The sequence below is a fragment of the Sceloporus undulatus genome, chromosome 3, assembly GCF_019175285.1.
Source record: "Sceloporus undulatus isolate JIND9_A2432 ecotype Alabama chromosome 3, SceUnd_v1.1, whole genome shotgun sequence".
Lineage (NCBI taxonomy): Eukaryota > Metazoa > Chordata > Lepidosauria > Squamata > Phrynosomatidae > Sceloporus > Sceloporus undulatus.
Genome location: NC_056524.1, coordinates 44,877,273 through 44,902,427, shown reverse-complemented (window position 1 = coordinate 44,902,427; position 25,155 = coordinate 44,877,273). Strand labels below are relative to the sequence as shown.

Below are 25,155 nucleotides of genomic sequence, written 5' to 3'. Positions count from 1 at the left end.
TATCCACCACATAAAACACCATGGATTTGGAAGACACACACACACACACACACACACAAGGGCCAACCCCTTTTTGCCTTATAGGAGTACACAAAAGCACAAATGTCATTGTTTTAAAAACCCTCCACATAAAAAGACTTCACCACACTCTGAAGCACTGTGCGATGATTCACCGTGACTGACTAAGAGGCTCATAGGAGAGTTGGAACTGGAAGGGATACCTCAAGGGCCATCCAGACCAAGCCTCCCCCCCTTCTGCCATGCAGGAAATCACAGTCAAAGCATATCATAGAATCATAGACTTGGAAGAGACTGCAAGGGCCATCCAGTCCAACCCCATTCTGCCATGCAGGAACCCTCAGTCAAAGCATCCCAGATGGATGGCCATCCAGCCTCTGTTTAAAGACCTCTAAGGAAGGAGTGTGTTCCACTGTCGAACAGCCCTTACTGTCAGGAAGTTCCTCCTAATGTTGAGGTGGAATCTCTTTTCCTGCAGCTTCCATCCATTGCTCCAGATCCTAGTCTCTGGAGCAGCAGAAAACAAACCTGCTCCCTCCTCAATATGACACCCCTTCCAATATTTAAACAGGGCTATCATATCACCTCTTAACCTTCTTTTCTCCAGGCTAAACATCCCCAGCTCCCTAAGTCACTCCTCATAGGGCATGGTTTCCAGACCCTTCTCCATTTTAGTCGCCCTCCTTTGGACACGCTCCAATTTCCCCACATCCTTTTTAAATTGTGGTGCCCAGAACTGGACACAATATTCCAGGTAAAGTCTGACCAAAGCATAATAAAGTGGTACTAAAAACTAGAAATATTGTTCCTTGCTTGTTATATGGTGCAGAAATCTGGGGGTATAACAGTGTCTCTAATTTGAAAACTGTTCAAAATACATTCCTGAGATCCCTGATGGCTGTTCCTAAAAGTACGTACCCCTGTTTCCTTTTTGAGAACAGAAACAGGCCAAATTGCCCTTCAAGCTGGTATACATATTGCTCTTGCTTTTTACTGGTTGAAAGTGATGACCATGAGTGATTCCAAGCCACAAAAATGCTTCTTAGAGCAATGATCTTCTAACTTCCCAAGCTCCTGGGTATCTATAGTTAGAACGATACTTCAGAGCTATGAGATTAATGTTGATTTACAACCAAATTATGCTGCCAGCAGAGTTAAACAAAGGTCTGATCATTTCTCCCATTAGTGGCTCAGACCTGCTTGGCTGTATTTGCAGAGGAAGGGTGTTGTAGGGTGGACAAAATGACAGACACATGTTTTGGCAATAAAAAAGGCCACAACTTTATTTTGCATATAAGAACCTCACATGAGGGTTGGCCCGCAAGCATGAGGTCTGGATCTGACATCCACCAACCCGTGTTGGTCGATGACCCAATTGCCTGGCCCTGTCCAGGCATTTGGGATGACAGAGGGGGAACCGGCCCAACTTCTGTTCACCACTTAACCGCTGCCAGCTATGCACCTGTGTGCATCTTCGCCCCATGTCACCGGGAGCGCAGAATCAATGACGCCCCCGCACTGGCGACATCGCTAGCCCTCAGCACCCCCGGGTCCCCGGGGGACTCCCGATTCCGTGCTCCGCAGCATCAGAAACCACGCTTGAAAATGGCGCCAGTGGCCTATGAGGTCTGGGCCTTTATAGGCCCTGCAGCCAATGGTTGGCCGGGATTTGGGGTTGGTCCCGCCTCCCAGCCAATCAGGCCCCAGGCTCCCTGGTGGCCGCCAATCAGGTCCACTTCCCCCTCGCAGGGGAGGCTGGGAACTGTAGTTCCCAGCCTGGAAGCGGCCCGGGCGCGCGGCGCTTCCTGTTCCACTCCCAGAGGAGTCTGGGAGCGGTAGTCCTGGTCCCACGAGGGCAGGACAAAGCGCCGCCGCCATGGCGGGCCCCTTCACCGCTTGCTCTCGCTGCGGCAAGAGCCACCACTGCAGCCACCACCCCCACTGCAACCCGACCAGCCCGGTGAGTCGGGTGGTCATATAAATCATACAAGGTATCAGCCAGCTTTTCTCTATCTCATACAATTCACAGCTATGCTTCCAACTTTGGTGCACCTACTCTTCCCCACAATGTGCCCCTGAAATTCCCCTAGACAGAGTTGCAATGTGTCTGTGTCCCCACCCAGTGAGATGCAGTAGCTAATGGTCAGTTGCAGTCTGTTGTAGTCTTTAGGGATATCTGGATGAAATCCCATACAGCTCAGGAAAGAGCAGATGACAATAGGGCCAGAACGCAGAGCTGCAATGCAATTGCCTGACTGTAACACTGTGTCCAATTTGGGCACACTGCTGTTCTCCAGAATTTTTTAAAATCTTATTTATTAGGTCCTTGAAAAGGTTAATTCCTCATAGCTCAGCATTTGGGCATCAGTTTCCACATTCTCCACATGGCCATTGAGCGCCAGGAACTCATCCTGATTCAGTTCCCCTTGGAGAGCATAGTGAACTGCCAAAGCATGCAAGATGGCTCCATTATAACCCAAAGAGTTTGAGTGAGTTAATTCAGCACCCAGCTTAGCACACTTCTTTACATCTCAAACAAGTAAGTTGGCATGGCAGTATGGCTGCTACTCACATTGCACCACTGGGAGCCTCTCCCAGTAAACTATTTGTTCTGGTTCAAACACATCTATCTCTGGGTTCTACCCAGTCCTCCTCTGTCCTCACTTGCACCCCACTGACCATGTCATCCTTGTTGGTTAGGATCAGATCTAAAATAGCTGACCACCTTGTTGCCTCTTCCACCTTTTGGACCATGAAATTGTCTTCCAGGCAAGTGAGGAATTTGTTAAACCTTGAGGATTTTGCTGAGTTTGACTTCCAGCAAATATCAGGATAGTTGAAGTCGCCCATCACTATTAAGTAAGTTGGCATGGCAGTATGGCTGCTACTCACATTGCACCATTAGGAGCTTCTCCCATTAAACTATTTGTTCTGGTTCAAACACATCTATCTCTGTGTTTGAGGCAGAGGAGTTTCTTGAAGATGGCAATCATACTCCATAGCTCTGGTCAGGGTCCTTCTTATATTCCTCAGCAAAATGTTTTGCCATATCTACTTGATCAAAATCCCATTAGGCAGGCAGCGGGTCACTGCTGTGTCATCATTATAGAAGAGGTTTATCTTTGCATGGCTGGACTGAGTTGGGCTGTTTGCTGTCTCTTCCATCGCCAGCAGATTAGCTTTGTGGGAGGCCAGAAGGTATTATTTTATTTATTTATTTATTTATTTATACATACATACCCCGCTCTCCAGCCAAAAGGTTATCAGAGCAGCTTACAAATTGTTAATTGGACATTTCCCTGCCCTTAGGCTTACAATCTATGCACAATGTACAACGTACACACAAACTACAGCAATTCCATTAAGTTGGTTCACCCCATGAGGATCTTTCTAGCTGCTGAATGGAGTACCTAAGACTCAGGAAGCCACAGTCTGCTTGTTCCCTGCTACCACCAAAAAAAAAACAAAAAAAAAACCAAACAAAAAACCAAACAAAAAACAAATCAAGGATATTCCATAAGACAAGCATCTCCCATCATTGAGAAAATGTGTTTATTCTGTTACGTCAATACAAGTTAATGAGAATTGCACATTTTCAAAAATTATAGCATGCAGGTATTTTTCTTTTTAAAAACAATGTTATAAAATTTGTATTACACTTTAGGTTTACAGAGAACAATACTTTCATTTGATCCTGACTGAGCAAACTGCAGTAAATTACATTGCATTGCTGCATAATGATGACAGCCTTTCATGGACACAAATATATTTATCTCAGCTCCTCCTGTGTTGCTTTTAGAAACACACACCGTCATATCTATTGCAATGTTACGTCACATGGCTCTGAAAACCTTTTACTGGACTCAGTTTTTCAGTATTGATTCTGCTGTTACCAATATATAGTACTCTCATTTTCATTTTTTTAACAAAAATTAAGGGCAAAGATGAAAATGCAGTCCCAAAAAGGTTTACGAAGATGCAGAATCCATTTGACTTTAATAAAATATCTAGATACCTCTGATTAAAGTCTAAATATCTTGCATAAGAGGAGCAAATGCTAGAAAGAACCTAACTGGAACACTGGAGAACACACACACAGTTATAAGGCTGTTTGTTGTGTGCCTTCAACTCATTTCTGACTTATGGCAACCCTAAGGTGAACCTATCATGGGGTTTTCTTGGCAAGTTTTGTTCGGGGGGGGGGGGGGGTGCCCTTGTCTTCCTCTGAGGCTCAGAGACTTGCCTAAGGTCACCCAGTGGGTTTCCAAGGCTGAGCAGGAACCTGTACGCTGGGCTCCTGAGTTGTAGTCCAACACCCAAGGCTGTTTACATGAAAATGATTTCAAAAAATATTTTTAATTCACAATTTAAAAAAGAGGCCAGCATTTTCCAGAGTGTGGCCTTATGATGAAAGGGGAGTTTATGAGAGAGAAGCACCTGCAGTAGCACATGATCTATGCAGCACTGCAATGGGACCATAGCACCTCACTTTCCCATTTTACTTTTACAAGCAAAATTAATTACCTTGTGATCTTGAGACTCAATAGGACTTTGCTAGTTGTGACTAACAAGAACTATTTATTCACTTAAACTGACCTAATTATGTTGGATTTAGCCTATAGGTGGCAGTTTATAAACTGCTTGAAAAATGCTCCTATTCCCCTTGCTGTTCCTTCTTTGGCCTCCTACAGCAAGATATACACACACCATTCACATTTATATAAGAAAAGTATTTTGATTTTTTAAAGAAAAAGACAGCAAATAATTCTTTCTCTCTTAAACACAGATACTTTAAGAATCCAGTAACAGACCAAAAAGAACCAATTAACAAGTTGTTTGCTGTGTTTGTTTGAACACTCTCCAACCTACTCTTCCTTCCCCCATGACAGAAGCTTTTTCTTAATAGTTACTCTATGTAATGCCACAACTTTTTTTGCATGTTTACGTATATACATACAAATTAGTTAGCTCTGCAAAAGGTGATTAAAGCTTTTGTATTGTAACTACTGTACAGCCTACATTCTATGCAAGCAAAGCATACCGAGCAGTACTGTTTGGTATAGCAAAGTTGTGAAGGGTACACATTGGTATTTATATGGTGCACTTCTTCATATATTAAAAGCATTTTGGTTCTTACATGCCAAGATGAGTGTAAACAAAACGCTTGTATTAAGTACATATGGATTTGTAAAAAAAGAGCCTTTCAGCATGACTTTTTAAGCTCCATTATCAGAGATAAAAACTATGGAAATCCTGAAGCTTATTTGAAAATGTGGTTTTCCTGTAGCATCAGCTCTCCTATGGCACTGTATCTTCTTGTGGCTATATTAAAACAGCACGTTGCTACACCATCTAGCCAGGCATGCCTCCATACTACATCAAATTAAAGAAACAACAATTCTCACACAATCTCATCAGCTCCTTTCAGCTGTACAGTATTTTAGCCACAGCAGCAAATTGTTTATAATTCTGTTTCAATGTTCTGTCAGCATTTTTACTCAACCATTCTGCTGTCTGCAACTCTCCAACCATCTAATGTTGTCTTTGAACTCTCATTTGATTTCTGTGGGAATGGAAGACAAGTTTATCAAGCTTAACTAGAAGGCAGATGTGCTTAGTCCATTTGTTAATCATCAAAAGAGGTGTTTCATTATATAAAAATAATTGTACAGAGTTTAAGCAACAGTCAAAATTAATCTTATTGAATTATGAATTTTGAAGGGTGAAAGTTACAGTAATCACATACTTAAAGGAACTCTCCCAATGAAATTAATGGAACCTTTAAAAACTGTCTGAATTGTTCTTTTTTGTGCTTAGCCATCTCACTCTAAGCATAGAACAGCAATCAATTAACAACTTATCTACATAATAGACTTATGTGGTGCTGCTTTAAAGGGATTAATTTTATTTTAAGAACTAGCAATGGACTATAATCTACACATACTAAAAAAAAGTACTCATAATTCTAAGACATTTCAAAATGAGAGAAGAATGAGTGAAGAAGTAATGGCTGTAGCATAAGAACATAACGGGTTATCTTGAACAAAGGCAGCTGTAATAAGGGTTAAAGACCCCTTGAGCAAGTCTCCAATTGAGCCCTCTTAACTCATCTTTGTTTTTCTAATACAAGATCACAGCATAAAACATTGAATTCCCATAAAACAATAGTGGTACACCTGAAGATTAAGGTTCGAGTTGAAGTGATGAGCATTTTTACAAAATGCCTCTTTCTAGGATTACAGCAAAACTGTTAACCCCTTGGCTATTCTGGAAGTCTCCTAAATAGAAAAAATACAGTCTTTAGTGATGAGAGTGAATACCAAAAACATATGCTAAGGAGGTCACAAGTAGAAATTCATGGGGTAACATATGAGGAAAATATATACAACTGGAACAGGAGGACTTAAAATTTCCCATGACAGCATGGTATCACTTGGGAAAGCACAAGATCCAGGAGTCACCTTAATGCAGTAAGGGTCTCTTGTCTAATAACAAATTGTTCTAAGCACCTTCAAACACTGTCCCATTGTGTTCCTACTGTCTACTGAGAAGGACATGAACCATGACAAATTCTTTATAACCCCATCCTTGCTGAAAGACCATGGGGCTTATGCCAAAATAATACAGTATGCTATACAATGCTTGTTGGTGCACCCTTAGAACTCTGACCATGTTGATATCTAATCAATAAAAATTATTTTATCAGCAACCCCCTGTTATAAAAGAGGAACAATCACTGGAATGTAGTGCTAGAGGATGACTACTCTTCCTCTCTAGCCCTTGAAATCTGCTGCTGCATCCATCATCTTTAGAGAAAGCTTTCCCTGAGTTCTGCAAAAGCATGATTTGTGTACAGGTAAGTAGCTATAGGGTAGTAAATCTTGTGTTAAAAGAAGAAATGTACTAGAGTTAGGATGTAACTAATTTATTCTAATGGATCAAATTGGCAATTAGTTACTTTTTTGCAACACCAAGTTGGAATTGAGTTAGTTCTTACCTGTCATGTCCATAACTGTTGTTCACTACTTTTCAGTGGACTGGAACAAGTTGTCTACTTTTTATACATTACTTGGTGTGTCTTGACTTAGTCTGAGCAATGTGAGGAGGAAGGGTCATGAGTGGCTGTTTCATACTGCAGCTAGGAAGAATTGCTTTTTAATACCTGCATTTTTCTCAGAATTTCCCAGGTGTAATATTTGAATTGACCACTTGGGGGAACCAGAGTGAATTTTCCTGTATGCTCTGGCAAATCCATATACTGTACATGAGTTACCTTTGGAGTGCAGTTTAACAGTGATTTTGTGTTGGGTGATCAAGTAATGAGTTCCTTTTGAAACTTAACATTCCAAGCTCTGATATATACATGTAGTAAAGATGACACGTAAAATATCCAAGATATGGTTTAGTACCTGAGTGTAAGCTTATATTTTCAAACTGTTGGCCAAAACAAACATTGACGGTTAATGCCTTGTCTCCCTATTTGTCTTACATTACAAATATTATTTTAATTTCTTCCTATACTTTATTAAAATGAGAATCATAATAAGAATGTATGCTTTGTCTTTGGGGGGAGTAAAGGCTTAGTTCAACAAAGATAATACAAAAAGGAATCAGAATCTTCAAAATTATATTTCATAGAAACCTGTCAGTGTTTAAATCACATTTTAAAATATAAGTGCATCATATTAATCATAGTGAGCCTTACTTGTTACAATTTAACACAGTGATAAAGGTTAGAATTAGCAAAACTATTCACAAGCAAATTTGTTCTAACAATAAAGGAGCACATATCTCCCTCATTTCTTCTTTCCCAAAAGTATAGAAAACATGTATAAATAACAAAAAGTGTTAATTGCTACACAGGTATGCTAACAGCAAATGCCTGGAATGAAGTGTCACAATCTGTCTGTTTTCCTTCTACCACTTCTGATGCATGACCAATTCCATCTTGTGTTGAAGCAAGCACCTCTTGGGAGCCCAATATGGTGCTACATCCAATATTTTGGTCTTCTGATGAAAGAGCTGTACAAGGTCTACTACTTTCTGTTCCACTACTGCAACTTGTCTTGTCATCAGCTCTATCTAATTGCTCAACTGATTTTAAATACTGCTGGAGAAGACTATTGTCCTGATCACTATTGAAGCTAACCTTACTGCATTCCCCATGTTCCATCTGGATTTCCTCACTATTTGAAGGGCATCTTGGAAAGCAATCTTCACTTGGTTTGACTGTTTCCAAAGAACTCCCTGGAGAGGCGTCATTCACCTCAGACCATTTTTCTTCAGAGCATTGTGATTCATTAAGGCAATTTTGGTCTGTCACACAGGAATGAAAGCCTGAGTCAGGAAATTCTGATGCAAATTTCAGATGAGGAACTTCAGCAGCTGAAACTAGCCATGTTGAACTGTCAACAGGGGAAGACCTTTGATTTAGCTCAGGGGATTCCATAGGTAGTTTGGAGGGATCTGAAATGCTTGACGTTGGAATATTACATTGCCAGATAGCAGTCAAATGTGGGTTTATTGACAGCTGCCACTTCTGGATAGATCTAACCTGTAAATACCACAAAAAGGAAATTTTAGAATTTCAGTGAAAGAGACATACATGTACATCATGTGTTGTCAAACATACAGTTTCTCTCTTTCAAGCTCTCACATATATAATTAAAAGCAATATCCACAAGAATAGATGTCCTTTGTAAAATATCCTTCAGCTTGGCTATACAATATAACACACAGTTCTCTTCAGTTTATTCCCTACAGTGCCATAACGTGATATGAAATCAGAAAATGATTTAGAGATAGGAATTTTACCTGGTCCCAAAGGAATTTAACTGCTTCCTCTTGCACAAGTCTTTGAAGCTTCTCTTCGTCTTTTTCTTTCTTTAATCTACAAATGATAAATATATATACAGAGAAGGTTCAATATGGTTACAGATCCATCCAAACATGTTTGCTGAAGCAACTGATGGACCCTTACATGGACATGCAAGACTGGTTTTTAGAGAGTATTATATTACATCTTTACTACATAATTATGACATGTTCAAATATCATCATCATCATCATCATCATCATGCCCATCAACAAGAGACAGATGTCACAACATTCAAAAGATGGCCCGCTTATCAGTAGAATGCCTTTCCTTCTAATAAACAAACCATCTTCTGAGTGTAGTAGTTCACTCGGGGAACTGAGATGTATTGTTGGTTAGCAGTCCAGATTATCAAGAGCCAGGGTATCTCTCAGAAGTCAGGGAACTAAAAGCAACAGGAGGGCATACAGAAAAGTAGTCTGGATTTAAGAATAGGCCAGTGTCTCTGAGCTGGCCTAGATGTCTCTCACAGAGGAGGCCATCAATTGCTGTTTCCAGCAGTCATAGTGCATTTGCTGCCTGCCTTATCTAGGGAGGCTGACTGTTCAGTGCAAACAGTTGGGGCTGCACTAACTGAGCTGCAGGTGTGCTGAGTCTCTCCCCAAATTCCAGTCCTGCTAGTATCTCCAAGGGAGATCCAACATTGAATATCTTCAGATGTTTTTTTCTTTGGGTTCCATTGGATGCTTCCCACTTCTATATTAAAAATCAAAATTATTCTTCTTTAGAGTAAATTGCCCCATTACAGTACTTCTGAGATCTTCTGAAGCTGATGAGCTCTACTGTCCTAAATCCAACTGCTACACACAACTGGAGTAGATCCACTGTAGCAATAGAATTTATGTAGATGCTAACATACCAAGTTCCCATTGAGTCAATAGATTTACTGTAGTAGAGCCTACCAATCAGATGTAGTTCTCCATAACCTTCTTACTTGCTCTAAACACAGAATTAGAGACAACACCTTAAGACATAAAGCCTCATCAATTCAGGAGGATGGAACAGCTGCGTCTTGCCACTTACATAGTGACACTGTTAGCAGTTAGACAAGGTAAAGTTTAAAGATTAGCCTCAAATTCTAACAATATAATTTCTACGTGATCAGGCTAGCAGCTTGGGTCAACTCCTAGACTCCACTCTGAGCCTGGATGCCCAGATTTCAGCAATGGCCAGGAGTGCATTTACACAGTTATGTGCCAACTGCGCCCATTCCTTGAGACGTTAGATCTGGCTACAGTGACACGTGCCTTGATTACATCCTGTCTGGATTACTGTAATGCACTCTATGTGGGGCTGCCTTTGAAAACTCTTCAGAAACTTCAGTGTGTGCAAAATGCTGCAGCCAGAATACTGACTGGGCAAGTTATAGGTACAACATAACTCCCTTGCTGAAACAGCTTCACTGGCTACTGGTTCGTTTCCAGTCACAATTCAAAGTGCTGGTTATGACTTACAAAGCCCTATATGTCTTTGATCCAAATTATTTGAGAAACCTTCTCTCTCCATATGGACCTGCTAGAGCCCTAAAATCTTCCGGGGAAGGCTTTCTCTCGGTCCCACCACCATCACAGGCTCACCTGGTGAAGACACAAGAGAGAGCCTTCTTGGTGGCAGCTGCTGCCCTCTGGGATGCCCTTCCACAGGAAGCAAAGCTGGCCCCTTCCTTGCTTGCCTTTTGTTGGGAAGCAAAAATGTCTTTATTCAGGCAGGCTTTTGATGTATAATCATGGGGTGGCTTGGGTGTTTGTTATATAGGGTGGGTATCATGGTTTTAGTGTGGTTTTAATGTCTGCAACTTTATATTGTTTTTAAGATAATTTTAATTGTTTTGTTGTAATATGTTTTTAGAATTTTTATTTGTGAGCTGCCTTTGGTCCCTTTGGAGAGAAAGGTAAGAGAGAAATCAAATCAAATAAATAAATACTGTAAATGACTTTCACCTTGAAAATGGCTGCCCACTTACTGTTTTATTTCTTCAGTTAAATGTATAATGTGCTCTTGCATTCTTCTGAGTCTAATTTCATAACGCACTTCTTTGGCTCTGGGATGGTTGTTCCTTGTATAAAATCCTCTCCAACGGGCTTGAAGTTTGATGGCTGCGTTGTTCATTTCTTCAAGCATACTTTCCCTTTGAATTAAAGCAGATTCATTAGGAGCCAGTTCTAGAGGTTTGGCAGATGTGACAGTTTTGAGCAAGTTCTCTTCAGGTGTACTTGATTGCTTGAGGTCATGTTCCAGATGGTCTTCAGAGGGTGCTTGACAATTGTTAATACCAGCAGATAGAGTGACAGTGGCCATTGATAAACCAGAAGTGGACAATGTGCCTTTCTCGTGATCTTCCTTTTGGGTTTTTACAACCTCTGCTGATTTGATGGCACATTCTCTAAGAACAACAGAGGTTTTATCTTTTTCTTTATCTTCTTCATTAATCTCCAAGTCAGCAATCCCTACATCTTCCATATCAATATCTATTCCATGAAGCCTCAGCTCTGCTGTAATAGGAGACACTGGAGACAATCCTGAAGCAACTGGCATAAAAGTCGACTCAGAGGACAGAAGACTACTGTTCAATTTGTCTTCATCAGTTTGTATGTCATCCAGATAAAGATCCTTAGAAACACTTCTTTCAGCCTGTACTGAGGCTGGAGACACATACTTAACTGCATAGGAATGGTCATCATTAGATTTTGTTGCAACCCACGTATTCTTCTTGATTACAGGTTCTGGGAAAAGAAAAAGAAATAGACTACAATGCCTTGTATTATGTGTTGTTTTGCCAGACATTCATTAAGAGGTAAAATAATAATAATAATAATAAACCCCAAATATACACAACTGACTCCTAAAGAGCATTATTGAAACTTCCCTTCCTGCTATGGCCTGTTACAGACAGCCAAAATAAAGCTGCTTCGAGTCATAGTGGAGGTATGGTGTTTCAATGATGCATGCGTCCTAAGAGTCCAGAAGTCGCACCAAAGCCACGCTCCAGCCCTAAGGACTGGAACGTGGCTTTGGTATGGCTTCTGGACTCTTAGGATGCATGCATCATTGAAACACCATACCTCCACTGTGACTCGAAGCAGCTTTATTTTGGCTGGCTGTAATAGGCCATTATTTTAATGTCTGCCAATTACTTTGAATGGAGACCAATCTACCAACTGGAATAACTGCAGTGTAGGGAGGACAATATATACTAAGATGAAGAGTAGCAGGGACATGAAAAAGGTCTCCATTGAGCTCAGGGGTGGTTTTGTATATATTCATAAAAGCTAGCTTCCAACATTCTCTCAAAATTCAGCATCAACAAGACAGAACACAGGAGACAGATATGCAGTGGACTCGATCAGACACACTATAGAGATTACAAGTTCTGCACTTTACAAGTTCTGAACTAAGAACTGCTTCTGATGGCCTGGGATTGTAGGCAAGTTACAGAACCAATATCAGCTTGCTCATCTTTTCAAAGACCTCTAACTGTGAGAGCCATCACAATAAAGCAAAAAGAAACTGAACACTTTCATTCACTGTACAATGCAAAGGTAACTCAATGCAAGACCTAGAATTGAAAAAGACCCAGAACTTCAGACAAAGCAAGGAGACATAGCTGCTTAACCCATTTTGGATATTTTGCTTGAGAAAGGAGAGAAGGGCTATCTTTTCCTATTACATTTCATCTTACAAACCTATCTATCAGTAGTCCAGAATCATAGACTTTTTATACACTCTTTAAGTCCAACAACCTCATCCCCACATTGTGCAATAAAGTATCAATAATGTAAAGCTATAATATCTTCAAGTTCTTCATCTTTTACCTGTTTGGCCCAAAGTCAATGCAAGTGATTACTATTAGCTTAGTGCACAACAGGCTCTATTATGAGTAGCAGATTGAGTAAGAATCTTACCGCTTTCAGTCATTATTTGTGGCCGATGGACAGGACTGTTTGGGTCACTAGTAGCAGGCAGACCTTTGTTCAGAGATGAAGATACAGGTGGCTCATCAGCTTCACTCTGGTACATCAGTTGCCTCTGGTGCAACCTGAAGACAAATATCAGAACCTGGTTTCATTTGTTAATATATTGAGGCATAGAGGCTGTAGGAACCTTTTGGTACTTTCATAGCAGTAACTATGGCAAGTATAGATTTTTTTAAAGTTTCATAAAACAGCTTCTTTGGTTGGTAATAGCTAATATAAAGCTAGCAGTTTATTATTTCACGGCTTTAAAACAAAAACCAGAAGCCCCCAGCTTCACATGGGTTAGGAATTTCTTAGTGCCTCTACTTACTCAGTGCTCTTTTCCTTCCTCCCCCTTAAGTACTTTCTCTTCCCTCTCATCTTCTCCCTCCTCTCCATGAAAACAGGTTTTCACGCTCTCACATACTCCAGTGCTCTGTGCTCTACAGAGTGAAACGTTATTTTTTCCTCTTTTCTGAGACACCCATTGGTTTTTTTCTACATCCTGTCTCTCTCTGATTTTTTTTCTTCCTCCTCAGGTTGTGCATGCTGAACTTGTCTAAAGGTCTTTTGAAGAAATAAACATGCAAAGCCTAACTACAGTTTATTTCTGATGGCTAGAGAAACCTAGGCCTGATACAGACAGCCAAAATAAAGCTGCTTCGAGTCACAATGGAGGTATGGTGTTTCAATGATGCATGCGTCCTAAAAGTCCAGAAGCCAAACCAAAGCCACACTCCGTTCTGGACTCTTAGGATGCATGCATCATTGAAACACCATACCTCCACTGTGACTCGAAGCAGCTTTATTTTGGCTGTCTGTAACAGGCCCTAGTGATTAAAGGTGGTACTGCAGGCTATGCTCAAACTCAAAGTAACTAACTGATTACGGTAATTCATTTTAGGAAACCATGTGCTCCCCCTTAGTGGCCATGCCAGTTTCGGGTGCCTAGGTTTCATGATCTTGGAGCTATGGCATAAACAAGCATGGGCACAGGCTATGGAAACAGCAGTCATGGGAGAAACTGACACCATGACAGCCTGTCATGTCCTTGAAAGAGGTTACATTTCTGCATGCAGAATAGTTAGAGCTGAATTCTTTATTCTGCTTCTAAGTATTCAAAATATTAATTCACAGCTAAAAACATGTTTTTCATTCCTCCTCCTTTCCCCATTGTTTTCAAGCCAGGGAGATAAGGGATAGGAGTTTTATTGTGGCTATCCTACTAAAAGTTTCCAGTTTTGCCAAATGAATGTGACTGCTGCTCAAAGTAAAGATTGATCTCAGTGTTCATGGGGAACTTGGGGCTTCAGAGGAGACTATCATTTCCTGGTAGCCCTCAGCAGAGACTAGTAACTAACCAGTAACTAACTGTACACTCTACTGGTGTGAGAGTTTTTCCTCTGTTTTAATCCATTAACTGTTTTCACAAATCATCGTTAAAAATCTTCTTTTGCACAAATCACTTATTCTGTAATTGACTATTTATAAATCTATGTGATGGCTCTTGAATGGATCAGACTCAGACAGAGACACAGACTAATGCATATATTTGTGTAGTTTATCCACTGATGACAGAAGTTAGTGCTCTTACCTTTGTTTATGTAGTATTTTTTCCAGTTTGGCATCCTCAGCAGTTTGAAGCCCAAACATAGTAGTAAGAGGACACACACTGGCTAAATACTGTACTAACTGAAGGTGCTGGCCTGGTCGAAATGATCTTCCCTTTCCTTGACTATAAAGCCATTCCGCTTTCAAGCTATAAGAAAGAAATCAACAGTCATTAACTAGTTCAGAAATAATAATAATAATAATAATAATAATAATAATAATAATTATTATTATTATTATTATTATTATTATTATTATTATTATTATTATTATTATATCCCACCCTTCTCCTAAAGCTAGGACTCAGGATGGCTTACAACATTAAAAAACATCAAACAGTTAAAAACATACGGCTTTATAGGTCATTACCAGCACTTTGAATTGTGCCTAGAAACAGATTGGTAGCCAGTGGAGCTGTTTCAACAGGGGTGTTGTGTGATCTCTATAAAACTGCCCTCTTTGGACTAGCTGAAGTTTCTGAACACTCTTCCAAGGCAGGCCCATGTAGAGTGCATTAAAATCAGGGGTCGGCAACCCCCGGCCTGCGGGCCACATCTGGCCTGCGGAGGCGGCCACCGCCGCTGCCACCTCCTGGGCCTCTGCGGGCTCCTCCCAGGGCCCGCGCAGCCCCAGGCCTCTCCTTCTGAGGCCCCCTCAGAGGCCGGGAAGGAGCCGGCGGAGCCGCCCACGCGGGTTTCCTCCTCCTCCTTCCTGGCCTCTGAGGGCCTGGAGGCCCCTCAGAAGCCGGGAAGGAGCCGGCGAGGATGCCTGCGCGGGTGTCCCCCTCCTCCTTTCCGGCCTCTGAGCCCTCAGAAGCCGGGAATGGTGTTCTCTGTGCAAAATCCCCTCTCAGCACATTGTGTCTTTCTGGGTTGAGACAGTGTGCATGCTTTCTGCCTTTTATTTTGAACTGCATTTTAGTAGTTTCCATGCTTGTAACTATTATTATTATTATTATTAATTTGATCTTGGTGTTCTTTGTGCAAAATCCCCTCTCAGCACCTTGTGCCTTTCTGGATTGAGACAGTACGCATGCTTTCTGCCTTTTATTTTGAATTGCATTTTAGTAGTTTCCATGCTTGTAACTATTATTATTATTATTATTATTATTTACTTGCCCTTGGTGTTCTTTGTGCAAAATCCCCTCTCAGCACCTTGTGCCTTTCTGGGTTGAGACAGTGCACATGCTTTCTGCCTTTTATTTTGAATTGCATTTTAGTAGTTTCCATGCTTGTAACTATTATTATTATTATTATTATTATTATTATTATTTACTTGCCCTTGGTGTTCTCTGTGCAAAAATCCCATTCAGCACCTTGTGCCTTTCTGGGTTGAGACAGTGTGCATGCTTTCTTCCTTTTTTTTTTTGAATTGCTTTGTAGTAGTTTCCATGTTGGAACTATTTATTATTATTATTATTTTACTACTACTGGGGGCAGAGCATGAGGCCCCACCCCTGGAGGGTGGAAGCTCCACCCCCAGCATGCAGCTCCGCCCCCGGAGGGTGGAAGCTTTCAATAGTCTGGGAAAGGCTACATCTCTAGTACAAATATATTCTGGTAGAACATTAAATTCCATGTATATTCTGTACAGCAGTGCATCTCAAGATATCTGATGTAAACATGGGCTACATTTTCCCTAGTGGACCATAGAACCAGCTTCATATTTGTGTTATTTTATTACCATACTAACACAATTTCCTGGAAAATGGTGGCCAATGAAACACAGACCAGCACTGGTCTATGAACCACCACTCTCAGTAACACTGCACTCCAGCTGTTATTTGGCAAAGCTATGTAGTAATAAAAGCTGCAGCTATTTAGAAGTTGAAAGCAAAAGGAAGTAGGAGTGCAATTAATTTTAAACATACATACAGTGCATTATTGCTGTTTAATCATGTTTATTACCTAGTGTCCTTCATTTCCTTACCTCTCTTTCTGAGAAATCACATAGCCATCAAGGACTTTAAGACTGAGACACCAACTGACAATATATGGTCGATAATCAAATCCTGGGATAGAAGGTGTGGCCATCACACAGGGATTATTCATAATTGATAATTGCTCCAGTTTGGGAAGAGAAGCTAAGAAAGAGATCTGGAAGGAAAAAAAAATCTATGATCAACTGTCAATATTGAGCAGTTTTAAGAACTAAATATTGTACTGTCACATTCTATGTATACAGCCAGCCATGAGCAGGGGTACAGGATTCAGCTGACTTTTCTACAGATAAAGTGACTTTTTAGTTTCTGAGTGTATTAAAGGTTGCAACCCATATAGTGAATCAAATGTTTTCAGAAATGAACATGACTGTAATGATTATTGGTGCTTACTTTGGCTTCATTTAAAAGTGATAAAAGGCCAAAATATTTCTGACTTTGGTGGTTTCATTTCACCACCAGATTAGAACATAACGTTTTATTAAAGCCTTTGGGACCTGATGATGTTATCAAATTTGACAGACTGCATAGCTGTGACTGTTACATTGCATTACATTTAGAATTGTTTAATGTGTTAATATTTATTCTTATTAGAACTGGTATTCTTACCTCATTCAAGTCTCTGATTTCATTTTCTGCCAAAGAAAGAATAGCTAGACTCTGTGGCAAGTAAGCAGGTGCTGTCCGCAATGATGTAATAATATTTCCATGCAGCAATAGAGTCTTGAGAGACACCAGAAAGGAAGGAATGCGTTATATGTAGCATTTGTTCTATTCTATGTGAAGTGGTTTGAACTTGAAAAGAGATATACATAACCCTTTTTCTTTTACTGTATTACTATAATAATATAGCATTGTGAAATAACAGAACAAAACACAAGCTATTTTGCTGCCAGAATTACTTCTACCTACTGAACCAGGACAGGGTTCCTTACTCTACAGCTCCCCATGCACCCTAAGAACTTGCTCTAGAGAGTTACAGTGAAACACTGAGTTCTTCTCAGAAATTGCAAAATGGCTGGCAAGAGTATTCCTGTTACATTTCAAACAAAGAACACATTAAAAAGAATGTCTACACATTCCAAAGTAGGGTTCACTTTGATATAATTCAGAGGATAAACAATGGTCCACTATATAATGTGATCCACAATGGTCATTTATGCGGCCGCTGGCACTTACAGTTACCATCCCAAGCTCCAAAATTCAGTTGACAAATTGGGCATGTGGTTTGTACTTCCCACAGGACCAGTGTTTCTACAGAGAAACACAACACATTAGAGTAGCTCTCCCCGTTCTTCCAGTTTTTCTGCAGAACTGGACTCCTGACAATCCATCAAACTACTGTCTGGCAGACTGCTAGGAACAATTTTGTGCTTGTTAACAGGATGCATTATGTGGCCCCTGTTTCACAGTAAAATGATCTTATATTCCTTTTACTATACAGCCTTATATAGACAGGGGGTGGATTGCTCCTCCAGACCATCCAAGAACGAAACTTCATGCCAAGACCAATTCTTCATTCCCTGGATGGCCCACTGGAGCAACCACATGCATATGGGATATATCCTAGCCTCACACTTTGAGCAGGAGTAGCTGCTTTATAATTATAATACTGACTTTAGCACAGTACAAACAACATGCTCAAAACTGGTCCAAGCTGATTTATATTTGTCCATTTTATAGTGTTTCACAAATGTTGATAGCCCTTTCCATCCTGCCACATTGCAAGCATTGCTGACACTAAATAAGCTGTAGTAGTTGCCATGGATTGGGTGGAGTGAGGTCACATGTTGTTTGCTCAAGGAACTTTGTGCTAAATCATAACACAGCCAAATGCATATGTTTAGCCATCTTGCAATTTGCTCAGAGGCCTTATTTCCCATTGATTTTGGATTGAAGGAAACAAATAATACCTCTGTATGTCTATCCTAGCATGTGGGGAATAACCCTTATGTATTTGATGGTCCCTTACATAGGGACCATCCAGAGAATCACTGTGATTTCTTCAGCACCTTCAGTAACAACAGCTGTTTCAGGAATTGCAGGAGAAAAGGGCCCCCAAGGTTTTAGGAATGCCAGTGTAGCCCTCAAAGCCTCAGAAGCTTAAAGTACAATATGATAAGTGAAATCCAGAGGAAGTTACACATTTGATCTAGTAAAATTGACAGGACAATTTAGTCCTGGACACGATACTCAAAGTGTGATGAACTTGCTCTGTATCAAAATTATTTTTAAAATATTTGTATATAGAAAATCCTGAATTAAATCTAAAATTATTTTGCCATGCAATCAAATGCATGACAACCCAGCAGGAAGTCCCACTGGGTGCAATGAGACTAGCCATCCAATAACTGCACAACATTGTGTCTTAATAAAGAACAGGCACCACATCAAACAAAACAATCCAACCAAGAACAACTGAACAGCATTCACCTTTAGAGATAAGAGCTTGGAAATATCTCCTATTTGGGATATATTGTTGTCTGACAGGTCAAGATGTTGAAGAGATGTACAGCAATTGATTTGATCTATAGTCTATATAAAGAGAAAATATTAAAATTATGAAATGTCATAAACTTATTGTGTATGTTTTTGAATTGATAATTCAACAATTTATTTGTTATTTTAATTTATATCCTGCCTTTCTCCATCATGGGATTCAAGACAGCATGTAGCATCTAAAACAAAAAACATATTACAATTATTTTCAATCTGTCCAGCCTGAGGATGTGGACAGGATCCTTGGAAAGTGAGAGCCACCACATATGTATTAGACCCTTTCCCGTCCTGGCTAATAAAAAAGGACAAAGGAGGACTTGCTGAGTGGGTAAGATAAGTGATTAATGCCTTTTTACAAGGTTTGCAGTTTAGGGATACTCCTGAATTCAGCTCTGAGTTTCAGCAGTGACCAGGAGTGCTTTTGCACAGTTAAAGCTAGTGCACCAAAAGCACCCATTCCTAGAAAAGCTGGATCACGTCATAGTGGTACATGACTTGGTTACCTCCTGTTTGGATTACTACAACACACTCTTGTGTGGGTTTGTTTTTGAAAAGTGCTCAGAAACTTCACCTCATCCAAACAACTGCAGATAGGTTGTTAACTGGAGCTGGCTACAGGGAGCGTACCCTATTTACAACAGCTCTGTGGGTCACCAGTCCACTTCTGGGTACAATTCAAAGTGCTGGTTTTGACCTATAAATCCCTATAAAGCTTGGATCCTGCTTATTTGAAGGGCCATATGTCCCTTTATGAGCCCATTGGGGCTCTAAGATCATCCAGAGAGGTCTTTGTCCCATCACCCTCTCAGGCTCATTTGGTGGGAACAAGGGAGAAGGCTTTCTCTGTAGCTGCCCCATGCACTGGAACTTACTCCCTAGAGAGGCGAGGATGGCTCCACCCCTGCTGTCCTTTTGGCAACAAGTAAAACATTTTTTGTGTCATCTGGCTTTTTTAAAAATGACAAAAAATGGGCTTTTAAATACTGTGCAATTCAGGTGTCAAGATTTATATAAAGGTTTTGATACATTTTACCATTTTAATGTGTAATGTTTTTTAAATTTATGATAGTTTTTTTAAAAAAACTTTATATTAACACTTTTTAATGCATTTGTATTGTTTTTAATTGTACAGTTTTAAATTTGTTGGTAGCCACCTTGAGTTCCCATATTGGAAGAGAGGCAGAATACAAGTAAATAAATTTATAATGACACCAGCTTATTTAATACATCTAAGTCCTGACTGGCCCTAACTAGCTGACTGTAACACACATCTCTTTAACATATTCATCACTCCCTAACTCACATCTCTCACTCTAATATACACATCTGTCAGGGCCATGTGCCATACTGGTCTGAAAATGACATGGATGTGGCCACTAGGAGGAACTTGAGCAGAGGTTACTACAGTTCAAGTGACAGGTGCATGAGTCAGTATTTTGTGAACTGTGCATCATGGGAAGTCTGATGCAAGATGAACAGTAGGTGAAGTCAGCCAGCAGTGCATCATGTGTGATATTCTGATGCAACAGATACTGGGTATGAAACCAGCCAGGTTTCATTGGTGGCATGACTGTCATATGACTTTCAAGAAGACAATCTATATGAGGGAGAAGGTAATTATCTCTATTACTGGGTTGTTATGGTCGGTGGTTGGTGAAGCACTTTGTTAGTTTGTATAGCTGTGAGTATTCAAGACAGCTGTCTGATACTTTGTGTAATCTTTATAAATAGTTTGCAAAAAAGATTAAAAAACCCTCCTGTTGAGTGAAGTCTCAGGGTGGAAGCCCAAAACGGCAGGCTATGTGGGAGGAAATTTGCTGTGCAGCTGCAGGCCTCACAGAAGCTTCGCTCTTCGTAGACCACCTTCTAGGCGTCCTGCCTATGTGCATCAACTCTGCGTGTGGTCGTAGGGGACACAGCCTGTCTCTCTACGCTCCAACAACATCAACCTTTTGAAAATCTCATTCAGACAGCCACCCCCCCCCCCCCCCCCAAACAAATCCTTAGCTTAGAATGTAATACTACACATCACTTACATAATGATATTTTGCTTTAATTTCTCTAATAAATGCAAGAACATTTTTCCTTAAAAGTCTATAACATCACAGCAAGCTTATAAGGCAGTTTCAGATAAACTGATTCTGAACATATCTAAATCCCCAGTTAAACAGTACTAATATCTCCCAACACTTACTGCTGCTTCAAATCAGTAACATCACTGTGGGGGTGCGGACCGCACCGGGTGATACTCCAGAGGAGAGTTGAGGCCCAGCCAAGTGCATCTCCTCCTTACCCAGCACCAGTTTACTCCAAAGTAAATCAGTGTGCAGCAGGGTGGGAGTGTGCTCTGGGCACCTTCCCTACCTTCCTCATGCCACTTTACTCCAGAGTAAACAGGCATGCACTGGGGGGGGGGGATGCTCTGGCAAGCTACCCTCCCTTCCTCCCTCCCACATGCCAATTTACTCCTGAATAAAATGGTGCAGGGAAGCGATAGAGGGAAAGGGCATGCCCTTTAGCTCCGCCCTGCAAACCCCACACCAAGTGACACCCGGTGGAGGAAAGCCACTGCTTCAGATGAGAAATTGAGTCCATGTTCACTGTAAATGTTTGCCTTTAATATTTTGTCAATTACATGAAGATTCTCCCCCTAGCACAACTTTAATTAACATCTGCATGCTTTTATGTGATTTTTTAAAAAGGAAATCTTACCTTTAAATTATTCCCTGCCAGGTTTAGCCATTCCAAGTGCACTAGATCCTTCAATCCTTCTACATAACCAATACTGTTGTGAGGCAAATTTAATACACGAAGCTGAGTCAGCTTTGCTATGCCCATCATCCTCACTAGCCGATTGTTTGCTACTGATAACTGCAAAATAGGAAGACAAAAGAGACTTTGAGAGTTGTCCTACCTAATAAAGCTGACCAACAACCAGCAGTAGGCCAATCTGATCTGTTGGCAGACTTCTGAGATCAACTAGCAAAATCATCATCAGCACTGATATCCCACCCTTTTCCCCCATTGCTGGGATTGAAGGTAGCTTACCAATTAAAAATGATTAAAATATAATGAAATGAAATGGAAAGTCTGCATTAAAACAGAATGAAGCTATTAACCATATTAAAACCATTTAAAACATACACCTTAAAAAACCTAGTTCAAAACAATGCAACTCTCTCCTACAGAAGAGGCCTGTAACACATCCCAAGCCTTTATAGCTGGTTTAAGACAGGGCTGCAGTATATATCAGTACTGCACAAGAAGCAGTGATGGTGCAAAATCTAACTGTAATTTCACTTCAGTCAAATGAAGATTTCAGTACTTTTGAAAACTTCGTGACACAATATACAGTGCGCCCACCTTATATGCAGGCGCCTTACTTGGCTTTCAGCATACACTGAAAGCCGCTCCGGATGAAGGGCAAGCGTGCCCCCTTGGTGCACACGTGCCACTGCGCCACCGTGTGCACCAGCCCTATTCATTTAAATGGGGCTTGAGCATATGTGAAAATCCCCTTACGTGAGGGGTCCAGAACAGATACCCTGCATAAGGGAAGGGACTACTATATTAAAAAATATACAGTACTTGGAGTCAGAAAATCACTTTGCAAAATGTGACCTCATCAAATGTAGTGTCACGACAGCTTAAGGTGTAATGGTAAACACAAAGAATAAAACAAATAAAAAGCACAGTAAAGCAGTAATCAATAAAACCAAAATTATTAAAACATAGTAAATATTTTATGGTTTTTAACTGAGATACCTTTTCCTTTATTTTCTTTTAATGATTAAAAGAATGAGAAAATAGGACAAATGAGTAAAGGGAAAGAGCAGCTGCAAGTTTAATAGATGAGGTTCTATGGTGGCACCAGTTAAGAGACCTTTCTCTAACAGCCACACAGCTAACTTCACAAGGGCATCTCAAACAGATCTTACTGATACTGTAGTTAAATTCATGTAGAATCAAGCAATCCTTTAAACATGGAGGAACTAACCATCTGAAGGGTTACACAAGCACTCTGAACCGAGCCCTGAAATTACATTTCTGCGACATACACTTTGTGCTCAGCTGCATCTTGCAGTCTGGCTACTTTAGAGTAAGTTACCACTTCCATATATTCTTCCGAGGCGGCACCCCCATATAAAACATAGGTCCAAAACACACTGCAGAAATCATCCAGTTTGAAACCACTTTGACTGCCCTGGCTCAATGCTAGGGAATTTTGGGAACTGTAGTTTTGTGAGACATTTAGCTTTCTCTGTCAGAGAGTTCTAGTGCCACAGTAAACAAGAATTCCTAGGATTTCCTACTACTGAGCCAGGGCAGTTAAAGCGGTCTCAAACTTGATTATTTCTGCAGTGTGTTTTGGACCAATGTGAAGCTTGCTACAAAAGGAACATATACTGACACATTGCAGGTGGTACCATTACTTAAATTTCCCCCCCAAATTTTTGCTGTAACTGTAAAAGGCATAATGTAATCTGCATAGCATGTTTGTATCACAAAGACAACTAACCTGTACCAGGTTCCTGCAGCTCTCCAGGTGCTCCAATTTAACCAATTCATTTTTATCGAGAACCAAAGTATGCGTATCTGCATCACAGGATAAAGTGGGTCCCAATTTTTGTAAACCTTGGCCTGACCAATTAACTAACAAGCCTATGAGAACAGAGGAAAGACAAAAGTTTAAAAAGGAATGAAGTCATTCACTTGAGTCAAACGAAGATTTCCATACTTTTCAAAAACTTATACAATCAACACTTTTAGGAACTAATCCATAATGGTAATATACTTGGAAACAGAAAACAGTCTTGTAATATTTGACCATAACCAAAATTGTTATTATTTTTTTCAAAATAGACAACCTTGATAAATATAAAGGTAAGAATTGAAGTGACTGTGTATCACAGACATTTCCTGTGTACATCTTTAACAAGGCAAAAATACTTTGATCTTGAAGACTGGTGTGAACCCTATGTCAATGTATGTGTTGAAGGCAGGTAACGCAGGGAGAAATAATTTCACCTGATCACCACACACAAAGCACATCAGGTTTGTGTGTGGTGATGTGCGCTGGGAGAAATCATCCATGGATATGGGGCTGGGTGTCATTAGTATGCCGATGACACCCAAATATATTTCTCCATGTCCCGGTCATCAGTGACAACGACAGATGGCATCTCTCCCTTCAACCAGTGTCTTCAGGCAGTAATGGATTGGATGAGGGAAAACAAGCTCAAGCTGAATCCAGACAAAATGGAGGTACTTACGGTAGGGGCCCCCAAACCAGGTACAGTCCGTCCTCGCCTTACGCGGGGGATCCATTCCGGATCCCTCCGCATAAGGCGAATTCCGCCTATGCTCGAGCCCCACTGGAAACAATGGGGCTCGTGTGCAGCAGCGTGGGCGTGCGCGGGGCGCAAGCGCCCATTCAATTGAATGGGACGCGCCGCCCCTTCTGCCCCGCGGCTTGAGCGCGTATGCTCAAGGCCGCGTATGGCGCGCCAGCGTATGGTGCGGGCGCACTGTATTGGGCTGCAACCTCCAGTCTTAGAGGGGCTCACACTCTCCTCAAAGGACTGTGTTCATACTCTGGGAGTGCTTCTCGACCCGTCGCTTCAGATGAGGAATCAAGTGAATGCGACAGTCAAGAGCGCCTGTTATCAGCTTCAGCTGATACGCCAGCTGCGCCCTTTCCTGGAACAGGGTGACCTCGAAACTGTAGTACATGCGCTGGTAACATCAAGACTTGATTTTTGCAATGCGCTCTACATGGGGCTACCCTTGTGCCTAGTCTGGAAACTCCAGTTGGTACAGAATATGGCAGCCAGGTTGGTCACAGGAACAGCAAGGAGTGACCATATAACACCAATACTGAAGTCACTCCACTGGCTGCCTATCGGTTTCTGGGCACAGTACAAGGTGTTGGTTATCACCTTTAAAGCCCTACCTGGCTTGGGCCCAACCTATCTTAAGGGATCGCCTGCTTCCATACAATCCGCCCCGTACCCTCAGGTCCTCTAGGAGGAATTTTCTACAACCCTTAAAGACCAGGCTGACGGCAACCTCCCAGAGGACATTTTCTGCAACCGCTCCCAATTTATGGAATGGCCTGCTGGATGAGATCCATTACATTAACAATCTAGAGAGCTTTAAAAAAGCCATTAAGACAGATCTCTTCCGGCAGGTCTTCCCGGAATAAAATACTCAGCCACGGACAAGACTTTCCATCTAGTGACTCTGCCCATGATGATTTT

At 41.0% G+C, this 25,155-nt stretch overlaps 1 protein-coding gene and 1 pseudogene across 2 annotated transcripts; both read right to left on the bottom strand.

The window, feature by feature from the left end:
* Window positions 1-1,548: 1,548 nt before the first annotated feature.
* On the bottom strand, window positions 1,549-7,022 carry LOC121925240 (annotated as a pseudogene).
* CEP97 (centrosomal protein 97) lies at window positions 4,297-23,647 on the bottom strand. Of its 2 annotated transcripts, XR_006103059.1 has the most exons (10): window positions 23,415-23,647; window positions 21,608-21,766; window positions 18,830-18,931; window positions 17,006-17,119; window positions 16,387-16,553; window positions 14,441-14,605; window positions 12,796-12,929; window positions 10,834-11,616; window positions 8,833-8,908; window positions 8,531-8,572 (listed from the first exon to the last, which is right to left on the bottom strand). XR_006103059.1 is itself a non-coding variant. In XM_042459880.1 (9 exons), the coding sequence occupies exons 2-9, from the start codon at window positions 21,734-21,736 to the stop codon at window positions 7,874-7,876; spliced, it is 2,244 nt and encodes a 747-aa protein (XP_042315814.1). In that variant the 5' UTR covers window positions 21,737-21,766; window positions 23,415-23,638; the 3' UTR covers window positions 4,297-7,873. The 2 variants fall into 2 exon arrangements, 1 of the variants encoding a protein (XP_042315814.1); XM_042459880.1 differs by lacking the exon at window positions 18,830-18,931 and having other exon boundaries at window positions 4,297-8,572; window positions 10,857-11,616; window positions 23,415-23,638.
* Between the last annotated feature and the right edge of the window lie 1,508 nt (window positions 23,648-25,155).

Coding starts and splice junctions, on each gene's coding strand:
- CEP97 (XM_042459880.1), bottom strand. CDS start 21,736: ATGATGGGCATAGCAAAGCTGACTCAGCTTCGTGTATTAAATTTGCCT. Junction 16,554..17,005: donor AAATCAGAGACTTGAATGAG/GTAAGAATACCA, acceptor TTTTCCTTCCAG/ATCTCTTTCTTAGCTTCTCT. Junction 11,617..12,795: donor ACAAATAATGACTGAAAGCG/GTAAGATTCTTA, acceptor TTCTTTTCCCAG/AACCTGTAATCAAGAAGAAT.